At 48.3% G+C, this 27,493-nt stretch overlaps 1 protein-coding gene across 3 annotated transcripts in view; it reads right to left on the bottom strand.

Moving 5' to 3' along the window:
- Window positions 1-703: 703 nt before the first annotated feature.
- Window positions 704-27,493, bottom strand: part of LOC133351767 (FERM domain-containing protein 4A-like) — a 231,774-nt gene continuing 204,984 nt past the window's right edge. For all 3 annotated transcript variants that reach the window (XM_061567259.1, XM_061567261.1, XM_061567260.1), the window contains exons 13-23: window positions 20,830-20,968; window positions 19,831-19,972; window positions 18,114-18,247; window positions 16,313-16,435; window positions 14,497-14,725; window positions 13,876-13,962; window positions 12,188-12,548; window positions 11,127-11,345; window positions 9,163-10,382; window positions 5,759-6,101; window positions 704-5,076 (exon numbers count right to left, since the gene is read on the bottom strand). In XM_061567259.1, the coding sequence (XP_061423243.1) occupies window positions 4,950-5,076; window positions 5,759-6,101; window positions 9,163-10,382; window positions 11,127-11,345; window positions 12,188-12,548; window positions 13,876-13,962; window positions 14,497-14,725; window positions 16,313-16,435; window positions 18,114-18,247; window positions 19,831-19,972; window positions 20,830-20,968 (3,124 nt within the window). In that variant the 3' untranslated portion in view covers window positions 704-4,949. The remainder of the gene's footprint in view (window positions 5,077-5,758; window positions 6,102-9,162; window positions 10,383-11,126; window positions 11,346-12,187; window positions 12,549-13,875; window positions 13,963-14,496; window positions 14,726-16,312; window positions 16,436-18,113; window positions 18,248-19,830; window positions 19,973-20,829; window positions 20,969-27,493) is intronic.

Below are 27,493 nucleotides of genomic sequence, written 5' to 3'. Positions count from 1 at the left end.
GTCACGGATCCCGTGACCAGAAGTCGCATTAAAAGTAAGACATATTTAATTTATTATACGTTAAAATACTAGATGGCTCTCAAAGAAATATATTTAGAAATATTTGGCTTTTATGGCTCTCCCAGTCAAAAAGGTTCCCGACCCCTGCTTTAAACTATTGTCATTGTAGTGCGTATTTAATGTGGCGCTGCACTCTGATGTTGTAGAAAACATTTATTAAAAAGTCTATTTAATTAAGTCGAACGTGTTGTCTATATTTACTTAAAGTTGCGCATTTTGATGTGACGTCACATTTCTCAACCCCCTCGTCAAACATCGTCACAAATGTCTGACCCCCCCCCCCCCAGGTGCGTGAACGTCATTTATGGACGGCCCCTTATGTGCCAATATCGCCCACAATAAAGTAGGGATCAGTGCATGTTCAACCGCTATAAGATACGCGTCATATGGAACGCTCTTCCTATGTTAGAAATCCACTGGAGCTCTGCGCTTTTAAATCATCTAGATTGCAAACGAATTTATTTTTTAATGATTTTTGTTTTTAGTTTGTCGTCATTCCCCCGCACCTCCGATTAGCACTGTTGGCTACGTACGGTGCGAAAAAAGTTCAACATAAACTCATGTAGGATGTCAGCGGGCAGGTGTGTAAGCGTGTGGAATGAGATTATAGCTTTCAGGAATTGAGCACGAAGACTAAAAGCAGTACATTTATTATGTTTATTTTTTATATTTGCTGTTTTAAACTAATGTCACTGCATGCACAAAAGATACACATTAACCACAGACATTACTGTACTGCACATAGCTTGAGGCTTCAGTATTGAGCCACAGAGAAAATAAACCCAACAATTTCACTATAAAACGATAATTTACATCAATCACAACCTACCTATTACAGTTTAAAAGGCCAGCGTCAAAATCGAAGGCAAAATATCCAACTGTCTCACAGTTATTAGTTGTTTTATGTAGAAAAGAAACTAATTTTATTTTACACATATCAGTGCTAGTTTTATGCAACACCTATGTTTAAAAAAAAAGACCTACTGATGTTAACGTTTTAAATTGCCATTTCTCAACTTGAAAAAAAATGTGTGCTGTATAAAAATACAGTACTAATTTAAAAAAAAAAGTGTAAAATATCTACGTATAAAGATGGCATTGCTTTAATATAAACACATCCAAACAGCTCGTTTAATTTTTTTTAATCGTTAATAAAAAAAAATACAAAAGGAAACAACGGACGCGTGAAAAATATAACATTAAAAAACAGTTAATTCAGTAGTAACGGTTTGCATTTACAAAACAAAAAATATAACACTGATTCACTCGTTTCCACACGAAGCCAGGTTGCAGCAGGACATCATCGACTTGTGCCAGGGATGTTGTTATTAAAAAATGTTGCCACCTCGGCGGCCAGCGCCATGTGTTTCATATGTAACTTGGCAAGAAAAATATATTGCAATTGATCGAGTTATTTAATGCGTGTACATTTTTTTAATTTCAACCCAGGTTGTGCTTCAATTGTAAATGTCTGTCCCCCTCCCTTTAAATAGGCCGCAGAAAAGTAAATTGTGACATTAATCCATCTGATTAAACCAGATACTTTTGTTGATACATTTGGCGAGCTGCATTTTGTTAAGTGTCGGACCTAAAACGTGGAAGTAAATTATTGATTGCTGCCAATCGATGCACTTTACAGATGGCAGTTTTTTCGCAACTGATGAAACTGGGTTAATATATTGAATATTATTTGAGTTGTGATGCTAACGCTGATGGAGCTTGGTACAAATTACATTTGCCCACTGAATGACAATATTAATGTATAAACTCAAACATCTTTTCTAATTGCGTACAGCATGTCGTTTGGCAATGACGTGGAGCAAAGTTTTGCTCCACATACTGGAAGTTTCAGTTCCTGCATAAGCCTCCAGCACGTGCAGCGAAACGTCGGGCACCATGCCGAACATGGTACAAGCCAAAAAACACATCGGTGACCTATACAGCACCACTGTGAAGACCTAGTGTGACCTTGTAAACTGTAAAGTTTAATGTTGATGCCTTTTTTTATTCTTTATTTCATTTTGGCTTACAACAAATAAAGTCAGCATTGTATTTGTATTTTGTCTGAGAATAAATGGTCATCGTGCAGTAAATTTTGAAAGGTTATTCAGGGTCTCAAATGGCATTGACAATGTCACCGAAAGTGTCTCCTTAATGTCATAACTAATAAACAAGATGTGCAGCTGCCTTCAGTGTTAAGCTAAATTAAAATCCATTTGCAAATCAGCTATCAAACAGCTCCGAGTCCGGCATACAAGGCGGAGAAATTGTGTACAATTAGTTCTGGGTGATGATAAAAGATTATAATTGTTTTCACTCTCCATATGAAATGTTCTTTGTATTGTCTCCAGTAATCAACCCCTCATCAGACACGTTTACGCACGTGCAATTGGCAGCATATATCTCATTGACATTGAATTTAACTGAGATATTTTTAGAACAGAAAAAAACAGGAAATGACAAAAATCACACCACACAACGGCAGTGGTAGCTGTTAAACAGCAACAAGTATTAATTAGAAAAAGGGCAACTCAACTTAATTTATATGAATACGCTTATTAAAATTAGATTAGTTGTTTTGCCCACCTCTTATTGGAAACCCAGTGGATAGGACAGCTTTTCAAATATGGATTTTCAAACTGAAAAACCACAGCGAATGACAAAATCCACAGCGCATTGGTGTGTTTGCACAAGTGTATCAGCAAGGAAAATAAATTTCTTAAACATCCTAACAATTATGTCTTTCTTGAATGATTTCTACTGCAGGATTAAACAAAAAATGAACAACCAAGAAAACCCTTCATCGGTACGAGTCCCACATGTATTGATAATTATGAATCTGCTCACATCTCATTCGATCTTCCAGTCTCTTGTGGAGGTCTAGGCTCCACGGCTGCAGTTGTCGAGATGGGAGTGTGTTGATGTGAAAGTTTGTGGCTGACAACAATTTAAGCTGCAGGATGGCGGGGGGATGGCGGTGGGGAGGGGTTAATTCCCTCATCCAAAATTTCGAAGCCAATGTATTCTCTTGGCAAATGTCAATGTTCACTCGTTGGGGTAGCACCGTTATTTGGACAAGGAATGTGAAAGTGGTCATATCAGGTGCAGTCCTAGCAATCTGTTTGCCCCGGTACTGTGTTGTATATATTTATTTGGTGATCTTTGTGTGACAGTTGCTGAGCACACTTGAGAAGAGCAAGGCATTGGTGGAGATGGTTGGTCACACTTTCAATTTTAACATAATCACCTGAGTTTATAATTTAAGTTAACAAAATAAGTATGCCCCTTTCAGAAGCATTGTGGTGGGTTTGTTTTACCATACGGCACGGCAGTACACATGCTTTTTCAGGCGCATTCAAGCTTTTATTACTCAAAATGCTTCAGTGAAGAAAGGAAAAACGCGGTTCAACTTTGCAATGCACATCTTCACCCAACCTTCAGTGTTAACAGAAAACAATAGTTACTAGGACCTGTTAATGCAATGTTGACAATAGGCAAGCTAACATTACAATACAGCACTATCAATACCCCTCAGTAAAAGGGAATCCCTATATATTGTCACAAGAACCACTACACTTAGGGCAGACTTTTACAATTTACGCTTAATCTCAGCCACGTCTGTCCCGGCCAATGATCCATAGAATATGTCCGCGCCTGGCACAACACCACATCCAGTATACACCTTGCTTTAACTGTGGCAAGTGCCTACACCAAATATATCAGTGACCCGGCACGCATTCAGCGAGAGATGAAGCCCTGAATTTAACAACCATCTTCAAGGATTTCGGAGGCATGTGCCACTTGTCAGCACTCGTTTCATTGCTCGATATATCAAGGGGTACGCGACCAGCGTCACGACGGGCCACCTCTTGGTCTTCGGCAGGACTGTTGGTGCAGCGCCGGGTGCTGTCTTGTTGAAGTCAAGGCTGGAAAAGAGGCCCCTCAAGTCACATAGAAGCCACTGAAATGGTTGAACACGTTTGTCCACGTCTGCTCGTGACCGCTAGCCATGGGCGGTGCTGGGGGGAGGGGGGGGGTCGCAGTCACAGCTTTGGTCCGTAGTGGAATGCTTTTTTGCAAAATTGAGAAAACGCAGAATTTGTTCGCGAGCGTTTGCTTCGAAGCAGCCTTCAAGTTTAATGGGAGGCTTTTTCTGGGGGGAGGGGGGGGGGGTGCAGGCTGGAAATGTTCACACCCTCCCAAGTGGTTACACCACAAAGCACGATTCATTTCTTCAGGATGATGATGATATGACAGGCTATATAAAAGGCGTTTACAAAAACACATTTTGTGGTCACCAACAAAAAAAGGATCGTTTTGTAAAAACAACCGCATGTGCTGAACAATATTTTTCATCGATTTTTTTTGTAAATTTTTTTTTTATGTCGGTGTGGAAATGTTGCAAGTTCTCAAGTATTCAACAATATTAACAAATGGGTTAGTGACAATTAAATTATCTAACCCTTAGAGACATTACACTATTGTAGTCACGTGTATTGCCAAGATACGGAAGCTAAATAAATCACGATGTGTTCGTTTCATGTGTCTAATAAAAGAAAACCCAACACAAAACAAAGACACCAATTTAAAAAGTGCCAATCAATTATAATCTGGAGACCCCCCCCCCCTGCATCTTGTCGTACAAATACCACAGCCCTTCAAGATGTTCCCCGTGACGTAGGTCAAAGGTCACTTTCTGTCAGTGAAAATGGATGTACGGGGGGGGGGGTCGCATCATTTAAAGTGATTATTCTTCCCCCGCGTCTCCCCCGAGTCTCCCCCGCACCCCCCACCCCCTTCTTGTTGAGTTTGTCGGAGGAAACAAGCTCGGTTTTCACGCTTGAACGAAAAGGAGACACACAGCCATCGGGAGGACGTAGCAGTTGGTTTCAGACCAGCGTCTCAGTCCTGGTTTCGTCTTCCTTCCTCCACTGCTGGTGACTTTCAGGCTGTGGCAGCAGAGAACTCGGTTGACCGGCTGGACCCGCTTGATAGAAAATGCCCTCTTGGTAGGCCCTGTGGAGCACAGCGTCACGGTGCATTAGGAAGCATTCAACACAAAAGGTTGTGGAACAAAAGGGAAGCGCAAAAAAAAAACAAGCGAAAGCAATTTCGAATTTAGAGAGCTTTGTCAATTCTCTGCTAGGTGAAGGCTTTCCCAGAACACGTGTAGTAGTGTGTATGTTAATTCGGAGTGTTTATACTGTAGTGGTGTGAATCTACCCAATGGACAGTAAATTAGCAACTTCATTCTATAGCTATGCAAATCTATATATAGTCTGTTCTCCTATAATGCGGTGGTTCTATTCCTGAAGAATACCGTGTTATGGAAAAATCGCGTTATTATAAATGATATATAATAGGGTAAAGCACAGTCCGTGATAACACGTGAGATGCGTACGCTGGCTGAACAAAGAGCGCGGCGTGTGGGTAGGATCTAGAAGCATCCAGTAGTATCCCGCCTTGTGCGATGCTCCACCGAGCAGCCGTAACAACCGGTTATTCCTACTCGCGCGACTTAGTTCTTTTCACTCAATCGCGTTACATTTCCAATCCATATCCGCGTTATGAAAAATGCGTTCCCTAAAATATTCGCCGCGTTGTATATCCAATTCGCGTCATGAAAACAGCACACGCTGCTACACGGGAGAACAGACCGTACTCATCTTGAAAAACACCGCGGCCACGCACAACTCGCCTGCTCGTGTGCTGCTGCTGCTGCTGCAGTGGCGGCGGCGGCGTGTGGTAGCGATGCACGTGGGTCGCGTCGCAGTGCAGCAGCTGCTGCTGCTGCTCCCGCTGCCCGCCGCCGTCGCTCGCTGCCGCCGGCCACTGCACCACCGTGTGCTGAGCCACCGGCATCGGGACGCCGTGCGATTGGCCGTACGGCGCCGCTTGGGGCTGCTGCTGCTGCTGTTGCTGCGGCGGCGGCGTCGGGCCGTGCGGCTGGCCCGAGAGAACGGCGTGCGCGATGGGATCGCACGACTGCGGCGTGGGAAGCGCAAAATGCCTTTTGCTGCTCGTGCTGCTCGTGGGGGACACTGCGGTCGAGAAAATAAAAAGAGCAAGGCACCACGTCGCACAGGCATTAGACCCAAAGGCATTCGAAGAAGGGGGCACACGGCGGATAATGCCCACGGTGGCGAGATGTTAACTACCTCGCCGAGTATACAGGAGGTGGTGGGTTCGATCCCAACCCTGACGCCTGTATATTTGGAGTTTGCATGTTCTCCTGATGGTCGCGCGGATTTTTCTCTGAGACCTCCGGTTATTCCCTCCACATTTAGAATCAACCTACGTTTACAGTATTTAGCTGCGATACATTTCCACGTGATAAGCCACTTCGATGAGTTATAATTTGTGGCCAGGTCGCTTCTGAAAAAGAGCTATATAGCTCAAGTGGGCCTTACCTGGTAACAAGTATAACCCATAAAAACAAAGTTTTTCACTATAAATCCTTTATATGCGTGGCGGCTAGAGTCCTCTCCTCCTCTGGCTTGAGATGGCTGCCACCTATGGGTCAGATGATTGTCTGCCAGTATTAAGCAATTGGTAATTAAATATTTAATTTGTTTTCCCTAAACAGTGTAAAATTTTGGAAACATTTTTTCACGAACATTAATTGTCTCGCACAACGAGTCTGTGTGCAAAATGTCAGCTCGATTGGATCACGGGAAGTGGGTTAAAAATGACCGAAAGATTTGCACGGTCGTAAGCAAGCAAGCACGCACGCAAGCACGCAAGCAAGCAAGCAAGCGAACTTAATATAAAGGATTTAAAAAAAGAACAAATGAAAATATTTTATAAGTTTCGTTTAGGTGAGGTGGCTGGATGAGGTAATGATGATGAAAGGTTCGACTCCTAGAGGCAGTGAGCGATAGCAGGTGTAAGGCGCTGGTCATGGATGTCTCCAGAGGTTGTACACGACCTGATTTGTACGACATGATAATCGGAGACTGCCAATTGACCAACCCGTTCAATTGAGTCTTTTCTCCTGATTTAGTTTCAGTTGTGCAGTTTGGTGGTCTGTCACAGGGTGCCGTGCGTGACTCAGTCTAAGAGAGCGGAGACTTGCAGAAGTAATTGCCATAGAAATGCTTTCTCGTGGCCTTCTCTATCCACACACTAGGGGGCACCCTTTCCCACGGTAATGTTCGTCGTATAGCAGTCGATGCAAAATGTACATTTCTCAAGGCGGAAAGCATCTATCCTTATGAATAAAAAAAACACGAACTCAAATTGGTAACTTTTGTTAATGCAGTTGCTGGTGACTGGGATGAGGCCATCAACTCACTACACGTGAGAATCGAGTTTAATCGTGGGAAGCTGCACAGACCTGAATCCAGGATCGCAATTGTGCCAGTTAAATGCTCTGACCCCTGAACCGCTCAGCCACCTCTCGCCAGAGGTCGCAAACGGGTTTTGATTCCTTACCCGTACCCGTACCCGGCCGCACCAGGGTCGCAAATGGGTACCCGTACCCGGCCGGGTACGGGTACCCGTTCCCTACCCGTACCCGTACCCTACCCGAAATGAGTGACAAACGGTTACTCACCAGTGACTCACGGCCTACCCGTACCCGTATCCGGCCGCACCAGGGTCGCAAACGGCTACCCGTACCCGGCCGGGTACGGGTACGGGTAGCCGTTTGCGACCCTAGTCGTGTATCGGGTAGGGTACGGGTATCGGGTACCCGGTTGCGACCTCTGCCTCTCGCTCGTTTAGCTCCTCCTTGGTTGCATGTATTGGACCCGATGTAAATCACATGGTAGTATCTGTCCTCTCTCACTCGTCCTAGAATATTTCTCCAGGTGCATATTTCTCTGGGTTTTATGTGGCACTGTAAATTGACCAGAGGAATAAAATGCTTTCTTTCAAGGCTATTGTGTATCCTCCATCTGCACAGACCTCCCTCCACCACGAACCCAATTTCCCTCCCGATATTAAACAGCATCGTGAAATGGCATTGTATTGAGGCTCTTTATAATGAATCAGAACGGTAATTTCTGGACGAACGACTGATCATCAGCCTGGAGTAGATAACGATAATAAAGATGGCCCTGTTGACAATGTGTGAAATCGAGACAATGGGTACGGTCATGGATGCGTATAACGACATTGATTAATGTCCATTTTGAAGCTTGCGATACTAGCGTCATATCGCGTGTGTGAAACATTTATATAAAATTCAAACATGCAGATGCAATATTGAGTTCACATTACCCCTGAAGACTCTAGAGGCTGCTACATTCATCGCAATGTAAAACAAAATTGGATTCTTGAATCGAATCATTACACCCTTCATAAAGATTTGAAATTAATTCATAATGACAAAAGGAGAACCATAGCATTGGAGATGAAAGCTTTCAGAAGGATTTTAAAGATACGGCACAAACATCGCATTACCAGCGAGAAAGTTCTGGCCAGAATAAATGTGGGCGGTGAAAGCAGACTCTTGGAAACAATCAAGGCACAAGAGCTAGCCCACGTATTATGGACAAGTATATAAAGTATGAGTGGTGCAGGCTACTACTCGTGCACATTGATGCACGAGTAGAAGGTCCAAGAGGATGGGCACCACGCTGGAGAAACGTTAACTACCTCGCCTGGTATGGTGGAGGTCGTGCGTTCGATCCTGACCCTGACGTCTATACATTTGGAGTTTGCATGTCTTTCTCTCCCCGCGGTAGCTTGGATTTTTCTCTGGGTCCTCCAGTTTTTACGTCCACATTTATAACCATGCGTTTCGAGTGTTTGGCTGCGATAAATTTCCACGTGATAAGCCACTTCGTTGAGCCATCATTTGTGGCCAGGTTGCTTCTAAAAAAGAGCTACATAGCTCAGTTGGCCTTAACCTGGTGAAATAAAAATAGATTTAGTTTAGAACTGCATATCAGCTGGGCAAATAACATTAAATCATTGAGTAATCAAGAGCAGAGCAAACATAAGGGAAGAAGCAAATAACAAAACAGAACCTGGAGGCAGCTCCAAAGCAGCGAGGCTGCAGGAGCAAATGTGCCGATGCGATCGCAAAGACCCGCGAGAGACCGAACGACGGGACCACTACGTTACGGACGACTCCTTTCTCAAGCTTCGGCTTACCGGAGGCGTGACACTGTCCCGGCTGGGGCTGCCCCTTCACCAGGCGCACGTTGGCGGGCGACGGTGTGTAGGGCCGCGAGCTGCGGTCCGACTGCGAGCTCCTGTCCGAGCCGGAGCTGGCGTGCGACAGCCTCCGCGGGTCGCGGTGAGCGTTGCGCTCGTACCACGAACGGAGGTGGTCTATCGAATCGGCCGTCTGTGGCTGCTGCTGCTGCTGCTGCGCGTGGTAGTGGTGGTGGAGTGGGGACGATGAAGGAGACGAACCCTGCGCCGGTAACGTCCCGGAACCCCTCGCCGTCGTCGTCTGCTGCTGTAGATTATTTAAATGATGCGGTTCCTCCTCTATCAAGGCCTGAGAGCCCCACTGGCTGTTCGCGTGCTGCCCGGGCGAACTGATGGGCGTCCGCACCAGCTGTGAGCGCGAGTGCGGCACCCCGCCGTGCGTCCCGCCCGCGTCTCTGCCGCCGTAATATCCGGCGCCTTCGCCCACGCCGCCCCCGCCGTTACTGCCGTTGCCGCTGCCGCCGCCGCCACGGTAGTGGGCGCTGTCGCGGTACAGCCCGCCCGCCGTGTACGAGTTGGAGACGCGCAGCTGCGCCTTGACGCTGTAGTGTCCCTCGCGGTCGCTCTCCAAGCTGCGTACCACCGTCGTGGGCCACGCCGCCCCGTCCGTGTACAGCGGGTACTCCTTGATGCGGTACTGCGAGGCCGAGTTCGGAACCGAGCGGTGGTGCTGCTGGTGCTGCTGGTGCTGCTGGTGCTGCTGGTGGTGCTGCTGCTGCGACTGGTGCTGATGCGAGTGGTGGTTGTGGATGTTGTTGTTGTGGTGGTGGTTGTGGTACGACACACCGGACCGGGCGGCGCCCGACGGGCCTGCGTTGGGCGCCAAGTTGGGCAGGCTGCCCGAGCTCGCCGAGCCGAGGCTCCCGGCAGAGCGGTGACGCTGGCGCGCCTGGTGCAGAGACTCCTCGCCCAGCGTGCCGTAGCCGTAGCCGCAACCGCAGCCGCTCCCGCAGCAGGGCTCGCGCTCCGAGCTGCACTGGCTGGCGCACGACAGCCGGTCGTCCGGCACGTCGGAGCTGGCGCTGCTGTGTGACGTGGCGGTGCCGTAGGGGTCATCGGCGGAGGGCGGCAGCGAGGGGCCGCACTCGAGGCTGCCGCTGCGATTGCGGAACGCCTCCGGCGGGGGGCAGCTGTGCGCCGGGCTCACGTCCACCGAGCTGGAGGTTGGAGACATGGAGGCAACGGAGAGAGACGGGGGGGGGGGGTTAGGGGTGCCATGGTGGCGAGATGTTAATGACCTTGCCTGGTATACAGGAGGTCGTGGGTCCGATGCCGACCCTGACGCTTGTTCTTCCCGTGGTCGCGTGGATTTTTCTCCGGGTCCTCCGGTTTTTCCCTCCGCATTTATAAACATGCGTTTAGAGTATTTGGCTGCTATACATGTCCACACTATGATAAGCCACTTCATTGTACTATTCTTTGTGGCCAGGTTGCTTCTGAAAAATAACTATATAGCTCAGTGGGCCTTACCTGGTAAAATAAAAATAGTAAATAGTTAGGAATAAAACAGAAACCGCCTCACAACATATACAAAGACACCTTGTACAGCCTTTAACAAACTGTTAGGGCAAACTCTGTTAGCAGGAACCTATTAAGATCGGCTAGGCACACGAGAGGGGGTGGTGTGGCCAGCAGCACACACAGCCACATTTGTCTCCTCCATGCCGATGTTTACACAACGATGCGGGCCCTCGTCTCAAGCCGAGTTGACATCGGTGAGGCCCGAGACCGTTTGAGACATCCGTCAGCGACAGCTGGCCCCGAGCGGGAACCGAACTCGCGTCGCCGCGCGAACCGCCCGACCGGATAATCAAACGGGTGGCGGGGGAAAAACAAAAACCGCTTCCCCAAAGTAACCTTAACCGCACGCCCGCAAAAAGCGCCGCAGCCATTGCGCGCACCTGGACTGCTGCTGCTGCTTGTGCCGGAGGATTCCGCGGGTGCGCAAGTCGGGCGTGGAGGGGACGCTGCAGAAGTAGGCGGGCGCGTGGACGGGGCTGCCCTGCAGCGAGTCGGGCAGCCCGGCGACGGCGCCGGGGCCGTGCACGGGGCTCGCCTGCAGGGAGCCCGGCGGGGCGCTGCCGCCGCACACCGGCGAGCTGCAGCTGCTGGCCGTGGCGCTGAGGCGAGGGGGCGGGGGGCACAGCGTCAACGGCGCGCCCCCGGAGTCAGCGGGCCGACCACACACCGATTTAAAGCTTTCGTGACTGCAGGGATTCATGTTCTTGGTTCTTTCGGTAAAGTCAAGTGGAAGGGAATTAGTAAAATAATGAAAATAAAACATAATAAAATAATTCTCACGATCATTTCAGACGCTGTCTCCCCGATAGACCTGGTCTTCACCTGAGGACGGCTGCTTGCATTGTGGCCGAAACGTCGTGAGAATTGTTTTATTATGTTTTATTTTGATTATTTTATTACTTCCCTTCTACGTGACTTTACCAAAAGAACCAAGAAGATGACCACACACCGTCGCTGCCGACGCCAACGCGGTCCCCGCTGTCCGAAGGCAAACTGGGCGCGGTGGAAATTTCTCATTCCGATGGCAGGGTCTCTGCAGGGCAACTGCTGTTGATTTTGACGAAGCGGTAGTCCATCCTACAGACCCTGCCGTGATCATTAATAAGCTTATTTTATCGGTAGCCAGGGCCGGCGAAAATATCACTCGCCACTGACGTTAGCCGTGGCTGCGAATCAAACCGAGATTGCTAGGTTCGTAGTGCACTACGCGTGAACCACTCTGCAATGGAAGGCTTGGAGCAGAAAGCCCCAGATTCGTTCACCGTACGTTCCTTTCATTTCCCACGGTACACCCAGAGGAGCGAGCTCTAGCAAGGGGTCTCACAGGAGCGAGCACTACGGAGAGTCTCAGAGGAGCGAGCTCTACCAGGGGTCTCAGCGGCTCGGCGAGTCTCCAGAGCCCAGGCGCTCTCGGTCGTCCCCCCGTCGCCGCGAGCCTCACCTCGTCTGGTTGCCGTCCTTGCTCTGCTTCTTGGTCTTCTGGTAGGGCTCGTCCAGGGACGACTCCTTCCAGGCGCGAGGCTTGATGGGCGACTTGTCATAGTCCGGAGCGTCCGTGCGGAACGACTGGATGCGCCGCAGCGCCAGCCCGTCCAGCGAGTGCGGGGGCGGCGGGCGGGCGTACGCCACGCCGGCGTGAGGGTGCGCGTGCTGGTGAGGGTGCTGGTGCGGGTGAGGGTGCTGGTGAGGAAGAGGGTGAGGGTGCTGGTGAGGGTGAGGGTGGGCGAAGGGCGTCGGGGCCGGAGGTTCGTATGCTTGCGGCGATGGCGGCGGAGAGGGCAAGCTGGTGTCCGGGACACAGTCTGTATAAATTAAATCAACAAACAGGTAGAGATAGATATAATTAGATGGATGAATGTGTCACCGAGTGTGAAACGCCATTCCCTCGTTGGCTGCCATTGCATTGTTGTTCTTGGAATTAAACACGTTCAAGGGGATGCCCACTGAAGAGACGCAGAGATGGTGAAATAATTTGCGTGCAGGTGCTCGGTAAATCACCACAACATAGGATAGGCATGGTTGGCTACGCACCTCCGATTAGCATGGTTGGCTATGTACGCATACCTGTCAACCCATACGGTTTATACCCCGTATTCTTGTACAGGCAAATTACGTTTTCAGGTCCATGCGGCCTACATCCGTTTCAAAAATAAATGTCTATTTGTTTGTGTTTCTCCCTTGTGATGGGACTTTGTAGGATGAACGTTGAGATGTATAAAGGCACGGGGTGACCAATAAGGTCTGAATTGGTCCGTAATACGGTAGGCACTGATAAGGGGTTGACAGGTATGTGTACAGTGCGAAAGAAGTTTAACATACATAGTACAGGATAGTGATAAGTGGAGTGGCTTGGGGAGGCTTATTTATTCTAGTAATACAATTCATGAGGTCACAGTTCAATTCAAGGTTATTTAATTGCTAAGTATTAATATGCAAATAAAGAGTTAAACTCCTCACATCTGCGCTGGTGGATCCTCACGTCTATTTCTGGATCTTACCGTCCATTCTTATCCGTGCATTCTAATTTTCACGCAAGAATATGCATGGAATAGTGGAAATAATACGAAGGATTTCCAATTTAAATTCTAGGTTACTCCTCTTATTCACGGGTTCGTAATGGCAATAGAACGAACCATTTCACGAATAATAATAAAATCCGCAGATTGGTTCGGTGGTGTAGGTAATCCAGTGATGGTCGTTGGGCAGATACGTGGAATGTCACTGGACTGTGTAATACTTATATTCATATATAAAACTATGATATATATGTAAAACTACGGTCATTAGCGACCTGGCGACCAATGATAGCTCAACAAAGTGGCTTATCGCGCGGAAGTTTATAGCAGCTAAAAAATCTGAATGCGTAATTCTAAACGTGGAGGGAAAAACTGGAGGACCCGGAGAAAAATCTACACAACTACAAGGAGAACGTGCAAACTCCAAATATACAGGAGTTAAGGTCGGGATCGAACCCACGACCTCCTGTACACCAGGCGAGATAGTGAACATCTCCCCACCATGGTGGCCATGTAGACAAGACAGGAATTGATTTGAGTGTTGTTGTTCCTAATCTTTAGAGTTGTTTTTTATTTTTTTCCCTTATCGCAATGTGTCAATGTTAATACTGACCGGAATCTTCAAGGATGGCGGCATCGGAAAGCGAGCTGTCTTCGGACTGCTCTTTTCCTTCGGAGAAGAATGATTGATCTTTCTTATCTTCATGCATACGACAATACAAAATAAACAAACAGGTGCGTCAAGTGACTCATCGTATGCAATGTTTCTATAACGTAGATACCATTTTTCCACACGTTCAAGTGAAGATTGTGTTCGGCTCATCCGAACAAGTGGGCTCGTGGTGAAAATGCCACATGCCAATGGAGAGCACACTCTGCGTGGGACAACTTCACCAGACTGAGTGTACGTGGCTCAGCGGTCACGTGAGCGGCTCGCAATCAGAAGGTTGGTAGAGGGGGGGTTCAAATCCTGGTTGAGGATTGACTCATCATCCCGTTGGGCTCTGTAACATTCGTCAGCGCTTTGCGGGGACAGTCAACAGCGGTTGCCCTATGGATAGACTCGGCACCGCCAAAGTCGAGTGGAATTTCCTTGCAATGGCTCACGGCCATCGATGGAAATCACCGACTCTTTTTTTTTTTTACGGAGCGATGCATGGACAGTGACGCGCGCATGCGTGCAGCCCCTTCGCCCCGGCTTCCTCTTCCGCCCAGGCGACCGCTGGGGCCGCACCTTCGATGAAGAGCGACGCGCGTTGCGTGGGCTCCTTGCCCGCGCGCAGCCGGTACTCGTTGATGGCGCCCTCGATCTGCTGCAGCTTGCGCGTGGCGTTCTGCAGCGACGTCTTGCGCTGCCGCCGCATCGTCTTGCCGATGTGGGGGTCCGAAACGAGCTTCTTGGCGGCCTCGGTGATCTGCGTCTGGATGGCGAAGTCCCTCTCCAGGCTGTCCAGCTCCTCCTCCTGGGAGAGCCACGCGTTCCGTGTCACGGGGTTACCCCTTGCAGCTCCCTTCACACTTTGATGTGGGCTAAAAGGTCCCGTAGATATAACCGCTCAACCCCAGCTATACACGTGCTCTGGTACTTGCATTGTAATTGTACTATGTTATTCGTTCTTTCGGTAAAGTCACATAGAAGGGAAATAATAAAATAATATAAAACAATAAAAATGTTCTTGCTGTGGATTTCACACCTGATGATGATTGCTTGTGTTGCAGTCGAAACGTCGTGAGAATTTTTATTGTTTGATATTTATATTATTTTATTATTTCCCTTCTACGTGACTTTACTGAAAGAACCAAGAATATGAATCCCTGCAGTCACGAAAGCTTTAAATCAAAAATGTAATTGTACTGTTCGTATTTCGGTGTTTCTCTGGTCTGACACCGGTGAGACAAGGCCATAAAAAGGCTGTCTCTGGTGTAGGCCAATCAGTGTCAAAGACAATGCATCATACGTGATCAGTGTTTCAATGTTTTGCCACAAGTACGTGTGGTTAATGGTGATTTTATTCCTTGCAAAAGGTGTCTATTTGGTGTTTTAACATCTTAACACCTGTTTTATTGCCAGAAAGGGAAAAAAAACTATTCTTATTTTTCATACTCCCAAGTCCCGCTTCTTCATGAACCCAAAAGTAAACAACCTTGCGTGCACCTTTTATCAAGCCATTGCTTTGTTACTGTTTATTATGATTATTCTCATATTGTTTAGCGAGGAAAAATTTAAGAGTTGTTTTCAGGAGGATATAGCCAAGGTTTCCACGGCAATGGTCGCTATGTACAATCGCAATTTACTAATTTGCGGGTAAGTCATCAAATTTGTCAAAATCCCAGATGAGGGCCTACCCATATTGTTCGAATCGTGGGAGCTCTTTGAACTATAACCACACTAATGTACAACCCAGGTTTGCCTGAATTATTACTATCAATGGGCACGGCTCGATATAAGTGCATACTTTTAAGTTTAATGCGAGCCTCTTTACAGCTGTTTGTTGTTGTTGAGAAACATTACACGCACGGCCCGTACAATTTGCGTGACAGTCTTGCGTGCGAACAAGGGTGCAATTACACTGCTGCGGAATGAATTTTCCATCACATCACATGGCCTTATAAATAAACGCAAAATCATCATACATGCACATGTGCACGTACATCCCTCGGTCGGTCCACTGCTGGATCTGGGCATCCTTAAGCGGTGGGGGGTTATTTGAACCAGACTTCACCACGCTGGTCAGTGCCAGGTTAACACAGGGCAGGGGGAGCATAGACGCACAGTACAACAATGTATTTGCACTGCAATGCTGTTTTTCTGCCCACAACACAGTCCCGAAGCAGCCTATAACAACCCGGCATGCAAGGTGGTTGCCCATCCTGAGCACAATATCAGGCTCAACAATTGCCAAGCTTGGGTGGGAGATTGACTCGCCATAGCAAAGCGCAATTTCCTCGACTGGCTCAGGTGGCGATCAACAACCTCCCCCCTTCACCCCCCACCCCCTCCCCCCCCACCCATCGTCGCGGCGATGATGGCGATGGAAGCGGCAACGCACCTCCCCGCGGGGCACCATCTTCTTCTCGTCGAGCTTGAACGACGTGCCCACCCGGCGGCGAACAGCGGGCGGCTTCTCGCCGGCCGCCAGCGGGAAGTCGCTCGGCAGCCGCCCCGTCAGCTCCTGGGCACAGAGACGACGACACTCGCTCAGCCACCGTGCGGGCAGCCACCGTGCGGGCAACCACCATGCGGGCAGCCACCGTGCGGGCAGCCACCGTGCGGGCAGCGCCGTGCGGGCAGCCACCGTGCGGGCAGCGCCGTGCGGGCAGCGCCGTGCGGGCAGCGCGGGAAAGTCTCCTAAATCCTCCCCACCCTTGTTCTGTTTCCCAGCCCTCACCCCTCTTCATAGCCCAGAACTTGGGTCCCTCCGTCCAGCCTGGTGGCCCTGGTGCAGTTGCACCGCCGCGCGCACTCCCCGATAGCTACGCTATTACGATTGGCACGGTTGGCTACGTACGGTGCGAAAAAAGTTCAACGTGCGTAAGCGACACGTTTATTAACGAGCGGAGAACTTGCCGTGGTTTGATACCGGTGGGGCTGTTTGCTCATTTATCGTGTCCAGAGATGGCAGTGCATTTGGTCATCAAATCCAAATTAGAGACGCAGAATTTACTTCAGAAACGTAACGTGCGCTTGGGCAGGACACAAGTGCTCCACGTAGTGCCCTTACGGATGAGGCTTGCTGATCGATAGAATGGCAGCCAAAGGTGAGAACACGTGCCCACCGTCGAGATGGGTCGTTGAGACTCGTTCATATGCCGAAGCGAGATGGACTGTGGCATCACGCAATCGTGAGGGCTGGTCCCGTCGGGAGGGTGGCATTCATCTTGCACTAGATAGGTGATGTACGCACGTTGAACTTCTTTCGCGCCGTACGTAGCCAACCGTGCTTATCGAAGGCGCGACCGATAATGGCGGTGATGGCGATGGATCCAATTTACATTACATGCGGCAGAGCCCAGCCGAAGGGCTGTATTGGAGGAAGGGGCATGCCAAAGCACGGAGTGTTGTTGAAGAAGGGGGAAGCGTGTCAAAGCAAGAATCATGTAAGAACAGTGAGCATGGCTGCAGGCTGGAGGGAGTGGAATGTGTTTTGATGAGGGTGGTGTGTCAGAGTGGGAAATGTGTCAGAAGGGGCCACGCCTAAGAGTGTGAAGCGTTGCAGAAGGCGGCTGTGGTATCGCACGCCTGAGATCCCGTGGCTCTGGAGAGAGATAGGAGTTGTCGGGTCACAGAGAGATTCGCGAAACCCCCAAAACCTCCTGGGGCTGCGCGGTAGCCAGTAGACAGCAGTTCAGCAAATGTGATTAGGAACCCATGTGCGGGGACGTTTCTGTAAGGCTTTATTATCTTATTCTAGATTTGAAGCTTTCGTGACTGCAAGGATTCATATTCTTAGGTTTTTTTGGTAAAGTCACGTAGGTAAAAAATAAAAATTAATAAAAGTAAAATAAAAATAAAATAAAAAATAAAAATCACGACGTTTCGGAGGCAACACAAGCTTCCGTCTTCAGGTGGAACCGTCACAGCACGATAGCGGTATCAAGCTTTATTATCTCCGTCAACTAAACAGTTTTTCTCTGGGTACTTTATCTTCCTCTCAAACGAAGCTTTAAAAAAAGAAAAAGTCCAAACATTCCATAATGTCACGACTACCGCTGAGAGACATTATCGAGACTCTTTTCGTGGACTCGAGACTCGGGCGGGCGAGGGGCGTGCGGGATTTTGGTGCCGGACGAGAGAACGACGCTTGAGCGCGAACCGCGACGTGGCCGTTGGGGGGGGGGTGCGGTACTCACGGCCTCGCGCAGACACATGGAGCGCAGATCGTCCAGGCGCAGACGCAACGATTCCTCCAGCACCTCCTGCCGGCTCTTGAGCGCCGACATCATCTCCTTCTTGGCCGTCTGGCTCACCTCCGAGTCGACCGAACCTGTGCGGTGGTGGAGCGGGGGGGGGGGGGGAGCAGAGGGGAAGCAATGTTGGTCGAGAGAGTCAGGCGCGGCAGGGGTTGGCCGAGTTGGAAGCTCGGGCATGAGTTTGTTCGTTAGCTGCTAAGATATCCCCACAAGGAATAACGACGATGATGATGATGGTGCTGTAACGTTAACGAGAGTGACATTATCAGTAGCGGCAACGGTAACACTCAAAATCGTGGCTTGATGTTACCTTGAACAATGCGACCATTACCATCACTTAGCATGTGGAATATTAACGGTTGTATGTCTTTACGCCCCCCCCCACTCCGTGAGAATGCCCCAGGACTCATTGGAGCTGCCCTGGGCTACCCCGGCTGTCCCTGAGACTGGTCGTTGGTTGCTTTGTACGCACATAGAACTTCTTTCGCACCGTACGTAGCCAACCGTACTAATCGGAGGTGCGGGAGAAGGACAACAGACTGAGCACAAAAAGCAGTTCTGGTTTGAGCCGCAGTACTGCCCTCTCCTCACACACCCCCAGCGTATATATCCCTGCCCTGACTCCCCCTTGCCCAATCCAACTCCCCTCGGTCTACCCTAATGTAGTTCTCCATTTCTGTAAAGCATCCTGACTTGCAATTGCCTTTAGATGCTCTATAAATTGTTATTCCTTGTGGGAGCACATCCGGCGCTTGGTAAGTGCACACGAAACTTATGGCTGCCTCCGTGCAATCATAATCCCCTCTCAGTAGACGTGCATTGATGCATTTGTTAATTCGTTGCTTGTCCCTCATGCAACGCGTACGCACATCAGATGTGTCACGTTGCACTCGGGAACACGACAAACTGTCCAGTATGAGTCAGAACAAGACGAAAAGCACAGCACAAACAATGTCGTAAAAAAACGAACAATCGCGTAAAAACTAGAGGAAAAAGAATCGTTATTTTTTTCGACCTTCAATGATTACAACACACCGCTTCACTGGGAGAGGGGTGGGGCGAGTCATCACACGCGTACTTATCGGCTCTATCGTCGTAAAAAAATGTACCAAGGAAATGCTTCACACGAGGTTATGGACATATCCCTCAGGCTACGAGCAGCCACCTCGGGGCACCAACATCAGCTGGCAGGTCTCGTGGCGGCTGCGCAGCGTCGTTGCACATCGCACCCCAAGCTCTTCCCAAACCCGGCACAACCGCAGGGCAGGACTGAGTAACCGGCTCCGGAAACCGGAATTCGATTCGAGTCACGGGCATGACCGCCAAGTGTGCACACCGCCCAGTATTGACACGCGTGGGATACTTACCGCGGAATGTGCCATTCGAGTGCAGGGGGTGGTATGAAGTTTAAGGCTCTTGCGTGAACACTGGTCACGTGAAAAGTCCTCTCATTAATATTTGGCTAGCCATCGGTTAGGAATCAAACTCATCCCGCTGTACTGTCGCGAAACATTACATAATATCACTACTGTGTTTAAAGAGTAAAATTACACCAATCGTTCCAATTCGTCAAATCGCTGGCCGAGTGTGAACCGTTCCGTGCCTGCCGTTCACTAAGGGAACTCCCGCAAGGTGGGTCTGCCCGCGGACGGCTTACCAGACGACAGGAGACTGCCCCTGCTGGCACTGATGACCTGCCCCCTGCTGCCCATGCTGTTGAGCTTGCTTCTCTTGAGCGTGCCCGACTCGGAGAGATCCACCGCTATCTCGCTGAGGCTCCGTGCCGCTGGAATCTTTGCCTGGAAAGAGAACGCGCGATCGGCGCGGGAGCCACGTACAACGGACGGATGAATGGACGAACGAATGATCGAAGCCCGAGGGAGTTTTCTGCGTGGCAATCGGTGGGACTTGTGACACCGTCCAGCGGTTAGAGCATTTGCCGCATGTTGCAGAGGGTTTGCGGTTCAAGCCCAGCAACCGCCCCAGTCAATACTGCGGTTGCATTAGTGATAATTGCACGGTCTGCCGCACATTGAATGGTAAAGACGTGATTAAAATAAGGAGCAGACAATGTGTGCCGGGGAGATGGTTTTAATCAAATTTGGCAAGAAAAATTGTATCACTGGACTTAATTGGAAAAGGCCATACAGCAGTATCGCTCATTATTGGCGGATGATACTTGCCTGTGAAGCACACAGCCTTCATGACAACAGCCTTGCAGTGTAAGAATGGCAATATGTACTCGGCTATTATTATAATTATTGACTTAAAGCTCTCGTGACTGCAGGAATTCATATTCTTTGGGTATTTTGGTAAAGTCACATAGATAGAAAACATAATAACAATAAAATAATAAAAAATGAAAATAAAGTGAATACAAAATAATAAAAATATCACGACGTTTCGATCGCAATCGTCCTCAGCATTGCTTGTATTGCGATCTAAACGTCGTTATATTTTTATTATTATTATTTTATCTATCTACATGACTTTACCAAAAGACCCAGAGAATACTATTATAATTATTACGACTGCTCAGGCTATGCGTTTGGATACCGTGGATGCCGTGGACACTGCGAATCACACAGACGAATCACACAGACGAATCACACAGACGAATCACACAGGGGCCCATTGTGAAGTGGGGTGACTCTACCTTGCTCTGCTTCCTGTCCAGGTAGAACTGGTGTTGGCTGATTGCCATCGCCCAGATGGTCTTGATTAGTGCGACGCTGGCATACCACGTGTGGATGGCAATCCCACTGTGTCCGAAGGTGCGACGACTCACCGTCACCCTGAATAAAAAGACAAAGATCCCCCCCCGTATAGCATTAACAGACTGTTGGGGCAAGTGCTGTTAGCAAGAAACGCCAGTGAAGGCTGTCACGACACACGAAGGGGGTGGATGACCAGCTCCACGGCCTTTGTCTCCCCAGTGGCGTTGTTTACACACCCCGCCATGTACTAATTTTAAGGTTAAGTTGACCAGTTCAGAGAATCGTCACTGGTGTTGGCCGTGAGCATGAAATCAAACTCTGGTCACCGGGTTCATAGTGCGGCGCGCTAATCACTGCGCCACCGTTCCCCACAACCCTGAACGCACGCGCGCGCACACGTGGATAAAAATGTCTTTGTTAAACTTGAGCATGCATGATAAACTATTTAAATTACATTTTTTTTTATTTTACTAGGTAAGGCCCACTGAGCTATTTAGCTCTTTTTCAGAAGTGACCTGGCCACAAAGAATAGCTCAACTAAGTGCATTATCATGTGGACATTTATAGCAGCCAAATACTTTAAACGCACGTTGATTCTCAATGTGGAGGGAAAACTGGAGGACCTGGAGAAAAACCCGCGCGACCACAGGGAAAGACACACGTAAACTCCAAATACTCAGCAGTCGTCAGGGTTGGGATCGAACCCACGACCTCACACAAACCTGGCGAGGTAGAGCTCCACATGCTAGGAGTTTCTTCCGGTAAGCACGTGCAACAAAACGTCGGACAATCCCACCAAACAACAATAACAACATGGCGCAACCCGAAAACAAATCCCAGCACCAAGAGGATCGAATGAATGGTTTGAATGCACGCACTGCCCGCGCGCGTAAACGTTCAAGCGCCGCTCGCTGAACTGCGCCACGATCACGTGCCAGACGCAGACGCTCAGAAGAAATTCCGCTCGAGTGTTTTCTGACTATTGCTGCCGTTGGGTTTTCTGCGCCACGGGGGGGGGGGGGGGGCACACGGAGGCAGAGCACTCTTCTCAGATGCGGCTCATTATCAAGCCAATTTTAAATTCCTGCCCTGCTCAGCGGTCTGCCCAGGGCTCTGCTGGACCAGCCAGGGCTCTGCCGTGGCAGTAACTGCGTACGGCATCGGGCTTTAAAATTGATGTGATTTCAGGAAATCAACTTCCACTGCCGGAGTCACGTGGGTAATTTCTTTTGATTAGCTGAACGCCAATTCCAGTAGAAATTGGGCGGGCGGGCGCTTTCTCAGGCCTACTTGGTGCTCAGAACAAACGCGGCCAATGTCGGCGGTGTGGAGCAGGCACACTCAGCAAAAAAAAAGAAACCAATTTTATTTATTTAATCATCATCATCATCATCACCAGGTAAAGGAATGCGCCAATAAACGTGGTCAATGCATTCTCTCACAGCCTGCTCCGATCGCCTATGTGCCATGTTAGGGTTCACATTTTAATCATTATTGGTGCATCGGGTAGGACAGTGGTTAGCAGGCTGTGCTCTCTCTGCACCAGACAAATTGAGGTCCATTCCTTGGCATAGCTAATGTCAGTGGCAAGCAGTATTTGAACTGGTCCAGGGTACCCCTTCACCCCCCCACCCCACCAAGCAGCTTCATGAAATATGGCCTTTGTCCAACAGTGAAATAACAAAAGGCTAAAATATTACTTATAATTTATACCATTAATCAGTAGAACGTACAACTTAAAAAATGTTACCCGCAATTCCATATCCCCAGGACTAACAGTAAAACAAGCGCACACTCCCGGCCTAACAGACCATCGATGCCATTTACTGTAACATGGCGCAGAGCACCAGAAGCCAGCAAGGATCATGAATGCACAGAAGAGATTTAAAACAAAATACATCCTGTGCAGGTAAGTAATTGACCACGTTTCTCTCAAACGGAGTGGGCATTTTTACAACATTCTCGTGGAAACTCGAGTATTTAGGATGGATGCTGTGGCTGTAATAGTAGCAGAAAACTGCTTCTGTAGGAAATGCCGTTTGTATGAACAGGTAACCATTTCGGGCAGGAATTATTAAGCATCATCCCCACCCCCCTATTTAAACTCAACATATATATATTTTTATTTTACCAGGTAAGGCCCACTGAGATATTTAGCTCTTTTTCAGAAGCGACCTGGCCACAAATTGTAGCCCAATGAGGTGGCTTATCACGTGGAAATGTATGGCAGTCAAATACTCTAAACGCACGTTGATTCCAAATGTGGACGGAAAAACAGGAGGACCTGGAGAAAAATCCACGCCAGCACGGGGAAAGAGAACACGCAGACTCCAAATATACAGCAGGCATCAGGGTCGGGATCGAACCCACGACCTCCTGTATACCAGGCGAGGTAATTAACATCTCTCCACCAGGGAACCCTCTTCCTACTCCCCTCTGGCAACCGAGAATATTGAATTGAAACATGGGGGAGAATGGTAGCAACCTCCAAGTGGCTACACAAGGGGTGACGTGAACCCATTCGGTAAAACACCGACAAACATTGATTCATAAGCACGGGATTCGATACTTGTAACTGTAGTGTAAGAATTAAGATTAATTAATGGATGCATCTTTCCAGAATCAGAATATGTATTTATCCTGGAGACATTCTCCAGCAACCAACAACACGGATAATTTATAATCACAAAAGGATGGTGGAATATTATTACAATAACCTACTAAATAACCTAATAAAGGAAACACATTAAAGGATTGATATTTCAACTTAATCAAACTTACATGGTGTGTGTGTGTATATACTGCAATAATTAGTGTACTAAAGATTAAGATTTCTGGAGTCAATGTGAATGCTAAAACTCAACTGATGTCAGTGTCATCATTTCGATTTTTTTTAAGTGCCGTTTTCCCTGATGAGTGCTGTTCAAAAAATATTGTAAGGATTTCCACCGGATGTTGATTGTGACCACACATCGCACACCCCCATCTTGTGGGCTGAATACATGGTAGATAAAACGAAAAAACAAAACATAGCCTTGTGATTCAGATATTTAGAATTCATAAAACCGTGTCGATCCACTGCTGGATACTATGTTGTCAAGGACGTTGTTTTAAAATATGACTGCGACACCAACGGTGTTCAGTGTGGGTTGTTGAAGGATGAGGCCACAGTATTGTTGTTCGCCACTAACTTTGGCATGGCACAGAACTGAACTCTGGTCGCCGGGGTTCATAGTGCATTGAGCTAAACACTGCACTGCTGCGCCATTTAGATAAGTTACATATTAACCACATCTATTTTATCGTCGTAGGTTCTTGCAGAACAACACATTCTGTGAGGTTTTGAAACACGGTATTTCATAAACACATTTGCAGTTGTAAACCAGTCTCTGTTATGGCCCACAAAAAGGGCTTCTTTAATTCAAACCCCGCTGCTATTATTTGAGAAGCCACTATACGCCACTGGACATTTCTTTTGTGGTGTCAGTTTGCAAAAAAAAAATGTTTCAAAGAAAACAAATGTCTTTGGTGATGCTGAATAAAGTAAAAATTATTCGTGCCACGAAGGCACGGTTTCCAGCCAAGACGATCGCCCAAAAAATCGGGGGGTAAAGGGCAGCATCTCGCCTTGCGCCGACCCATGGCTCATAAAAACAACAACGACTTAGGCCTCCATCTGCCCGGGAGTTCCGTTGATGTACCGCGACCGGGAAGTGAGGAAAAAGCATACCCGAAAAAAATAACCAAGGAGCGGTTTATTTTCGAACTCTGCATCTCTCTGCCCATGTGATCTGTTGCATTTTCAATCTATTGCAATCTATTGCAATGCCGCGCCTTGGTTATTGCCCGCGTATTGTAATGTCGCAATGTATAGCCATCTTCATGTGCTGCAATACCGAACCAATATAAACACATCAAAGATTGTTGTGATTTCAATCAGGGTAAACATCAAAGTTTGAATGTATCATCATGAGGCTGCATTCGCCTATGACAAAACAAGCCTGACTGTGCACAGTCTTGTCAAGTTTCAGAAGATAAGCATGTTACAGCCTGGTGGCTATTACTTGGGATGGGAGAATGCCTGGTAATACCAGGTGCTATTGTTTTGGGCTGCAAGGTCGCAAGGTGGTGGCATTACGGAAATGGATTCTTGAAAGTATCTGTGCGATGCTGTGAGTGGTGCTCCGGTTTTATCTTTCTGCAAGCCAAATCCTCAAAACAAAATTGGCCAAATGTCCTTTGCGATGTCCTCTTGATGGAGTGTTGTGACACGGTGAAGCTTTCATGAAGAAAGACATTGCTATTTTTATTATAATCTTTAGGTCATGCTTTTCTATTGTCTGTAATGCTCACTAGAAAAAAAACACATCTTGTATGTGAAAAGGTGAGTGTGAAGTCGTCTATAAGAACTGTTCGTACGTAAGGCAGTATCGGGGGGGTGTGGTAGGGGGGGGTTGACCACACAAATTCTGGAATACTGTTGTCAACTATGCAAAAAAAAACATTATCACCGACAGCCATGTGCACTAATCACTGTTGTCCAGCAAATGAAAGATGACAGCCCTTCCAAGCTTGGCTGCTCGGTTTTTTATACTCACACACACACAGTGTATTCTTTCTCCCTTTGCACGAAAGTCTTTGGCAACGCGTCCTGCGGAGGTCGTTCATGAAAACGCGGCCGACGCGTCGGACTGAAAAGGCAATGTTTCTCGACGCAAAACGGCGACGGTAATTAAGTCGAAAATGTCACAGCCTCTCCGTGCTGCTGGGGAGCACGTGGCCACGCCGCCGGGAAAATGAGGGAAACGCGCAGCTGCCGGCAATGGCTCCGTTCCAGACGAGGAGGTCGTCCAGTTCAGGGTTTCCGACGCGGCTCACCACGTCCCATTGAGTGCCACAGTATTTGTGCTCTAATGTAATGTTTAGCAAGCACTGATTGGTTCTGTTTTGCTTTCTCATTCATCATAATTAAGAGTATTATTAATTCTCTTCCGTCTATGGCTGGCTCCCTGCCCGTGGCCGACCCACACCGGCCAGCATGGTGAAGTATGTTCGAGTAACCGTCATGACCGATAATGCCGCAGGGAGACCCCCTCGTCCAGCAATGAGACTGACAAGAGTGCTGGACATCTATAACGCAGCGAGTACAAATTCACAAATGTGCACTGATCATTACAAGCTCCACTGTATATAATAATAAATTTTGACAACACTTTCCACCAAAAAAACCAACCCATCACACACTACAATGCACCTATTTTTTTTTATGCGCCATCAAATCTCTAAATTTTTCAACCACTAACCGCACATGCTCTTGCCATAACTCTGTGCTCACTTTGAATATTACTTATGAAAGGAGGCAAGCTTTGAGGACCGACCTGAAACAGGGCAAAGAGAGGGGGCATGCCTGAAAGTTGGAAGATGATTTCATGACGTCGGAGCTAATTTGCCAAAAGATTTATCGCAGATGCCAACCAGACGGGCGGGTGGGGCTACCAGGAGGTGGAAGTCACTGCTTGTAGTCCCCGAGGACGGGTTGTATCTGCACTTTGCGGTACCTCCACAATGGAATGAAGCCACCTTCACGGGATTTTGAATGTGACTATAACTGACACCGACACAGGGCCAGATTTTTGGCAGCTGTTGGAGAAACCTCCCCGAATGTGCACAGGGATATGCAAAGACAAAGATCCCTGTATAGCCTTAATAGACTGTTGGGGCAAGTGCTGTTATTAAGCACCTATGAGGGCCGGTACGGTCCACGAGGGGTTGGGTGGCCAGCACCATGCTGGGCCATACCGCACCAGGTACTCATTTGAGGCTGAGTCGACCTACGGGAGGCCCATGACAGGTTCAGATAATCGTCACTGGTGTTGGCCGTGAACGGGAATCGAACTCGGGTCGCCGGGTTCGTAGCGCAGCGCGCTAACCGATATGCCACCGCTCCCCGCAGGGATACACAAAGCCACACAGACACATTCGCAACTGAAATAACTTGACCTTGTCATGCAACGTCAGCTGTTTGAAGGGTCCGGCCACTTGTAAAAACGTGTGCTCGCACAAATCATTGTTGAAAAAAAAAATACCGTGTTGCTGAACTAAAGGGGAGATCCGACAGAGAGTCAAGGCCCTCTATAAAGAATGATTTGCTTTTTTCAGCACGGCAGGGGGCATATCACTCACCCAAATACATTTTTCAAAAACTTAACAAATATTAAGACAGCTGGCCCCTCATTATGTAAAGGGGGCTAAACAGGTGGCTGAAAGCATGTGCTCTCAAACAATAACATGGGCGCGACAAACGTCTAAAAGGTACTGCACATTTCATTTCTGCATGAAAGGAATAAGGGTCTCACTGTGCTTGATATGATCTACTCAATTCCTCTTTGGGTGTATCAATGTCATTTTAAGGGCCCAGTACCACCAACCAAACCGCAGGTATCTGCCAAAGTTTACATTTGCTCCGACGCTTTGGTAGTAGCCACAACAAAAACGTGAGCAAATAGCGATAGGTCACTTTACACAATTTTTCAGCACGGCAGGGGGCATATCATTCAGACGCTGTCGCCTCGACGGACCTGGTTTTCACCTGAGGACGGCTGC

Source organism: Lethenteron reissneri, chromosome 38, assembly GCF_015708825.2.
Source record: "Lethenteron reissneri isolate LAM-NWPU_2019-01 chromosome 38, ASM1570882v1, whole genome shotgun sequence".
In the NCBI taxonomy this organism is placed as follows: Eukaryota; Metazoa; Chordata; class Hyperoartia; order Petromyzontiformes; family Petromyzontidae; genus Lethenteron; species Lethenteron reissneri.
The sequence above is the reverse complement of the archived record's forward strand: the minus strand, read 5'-3'. Positions and strand labels throughout refer to the sequence as shown.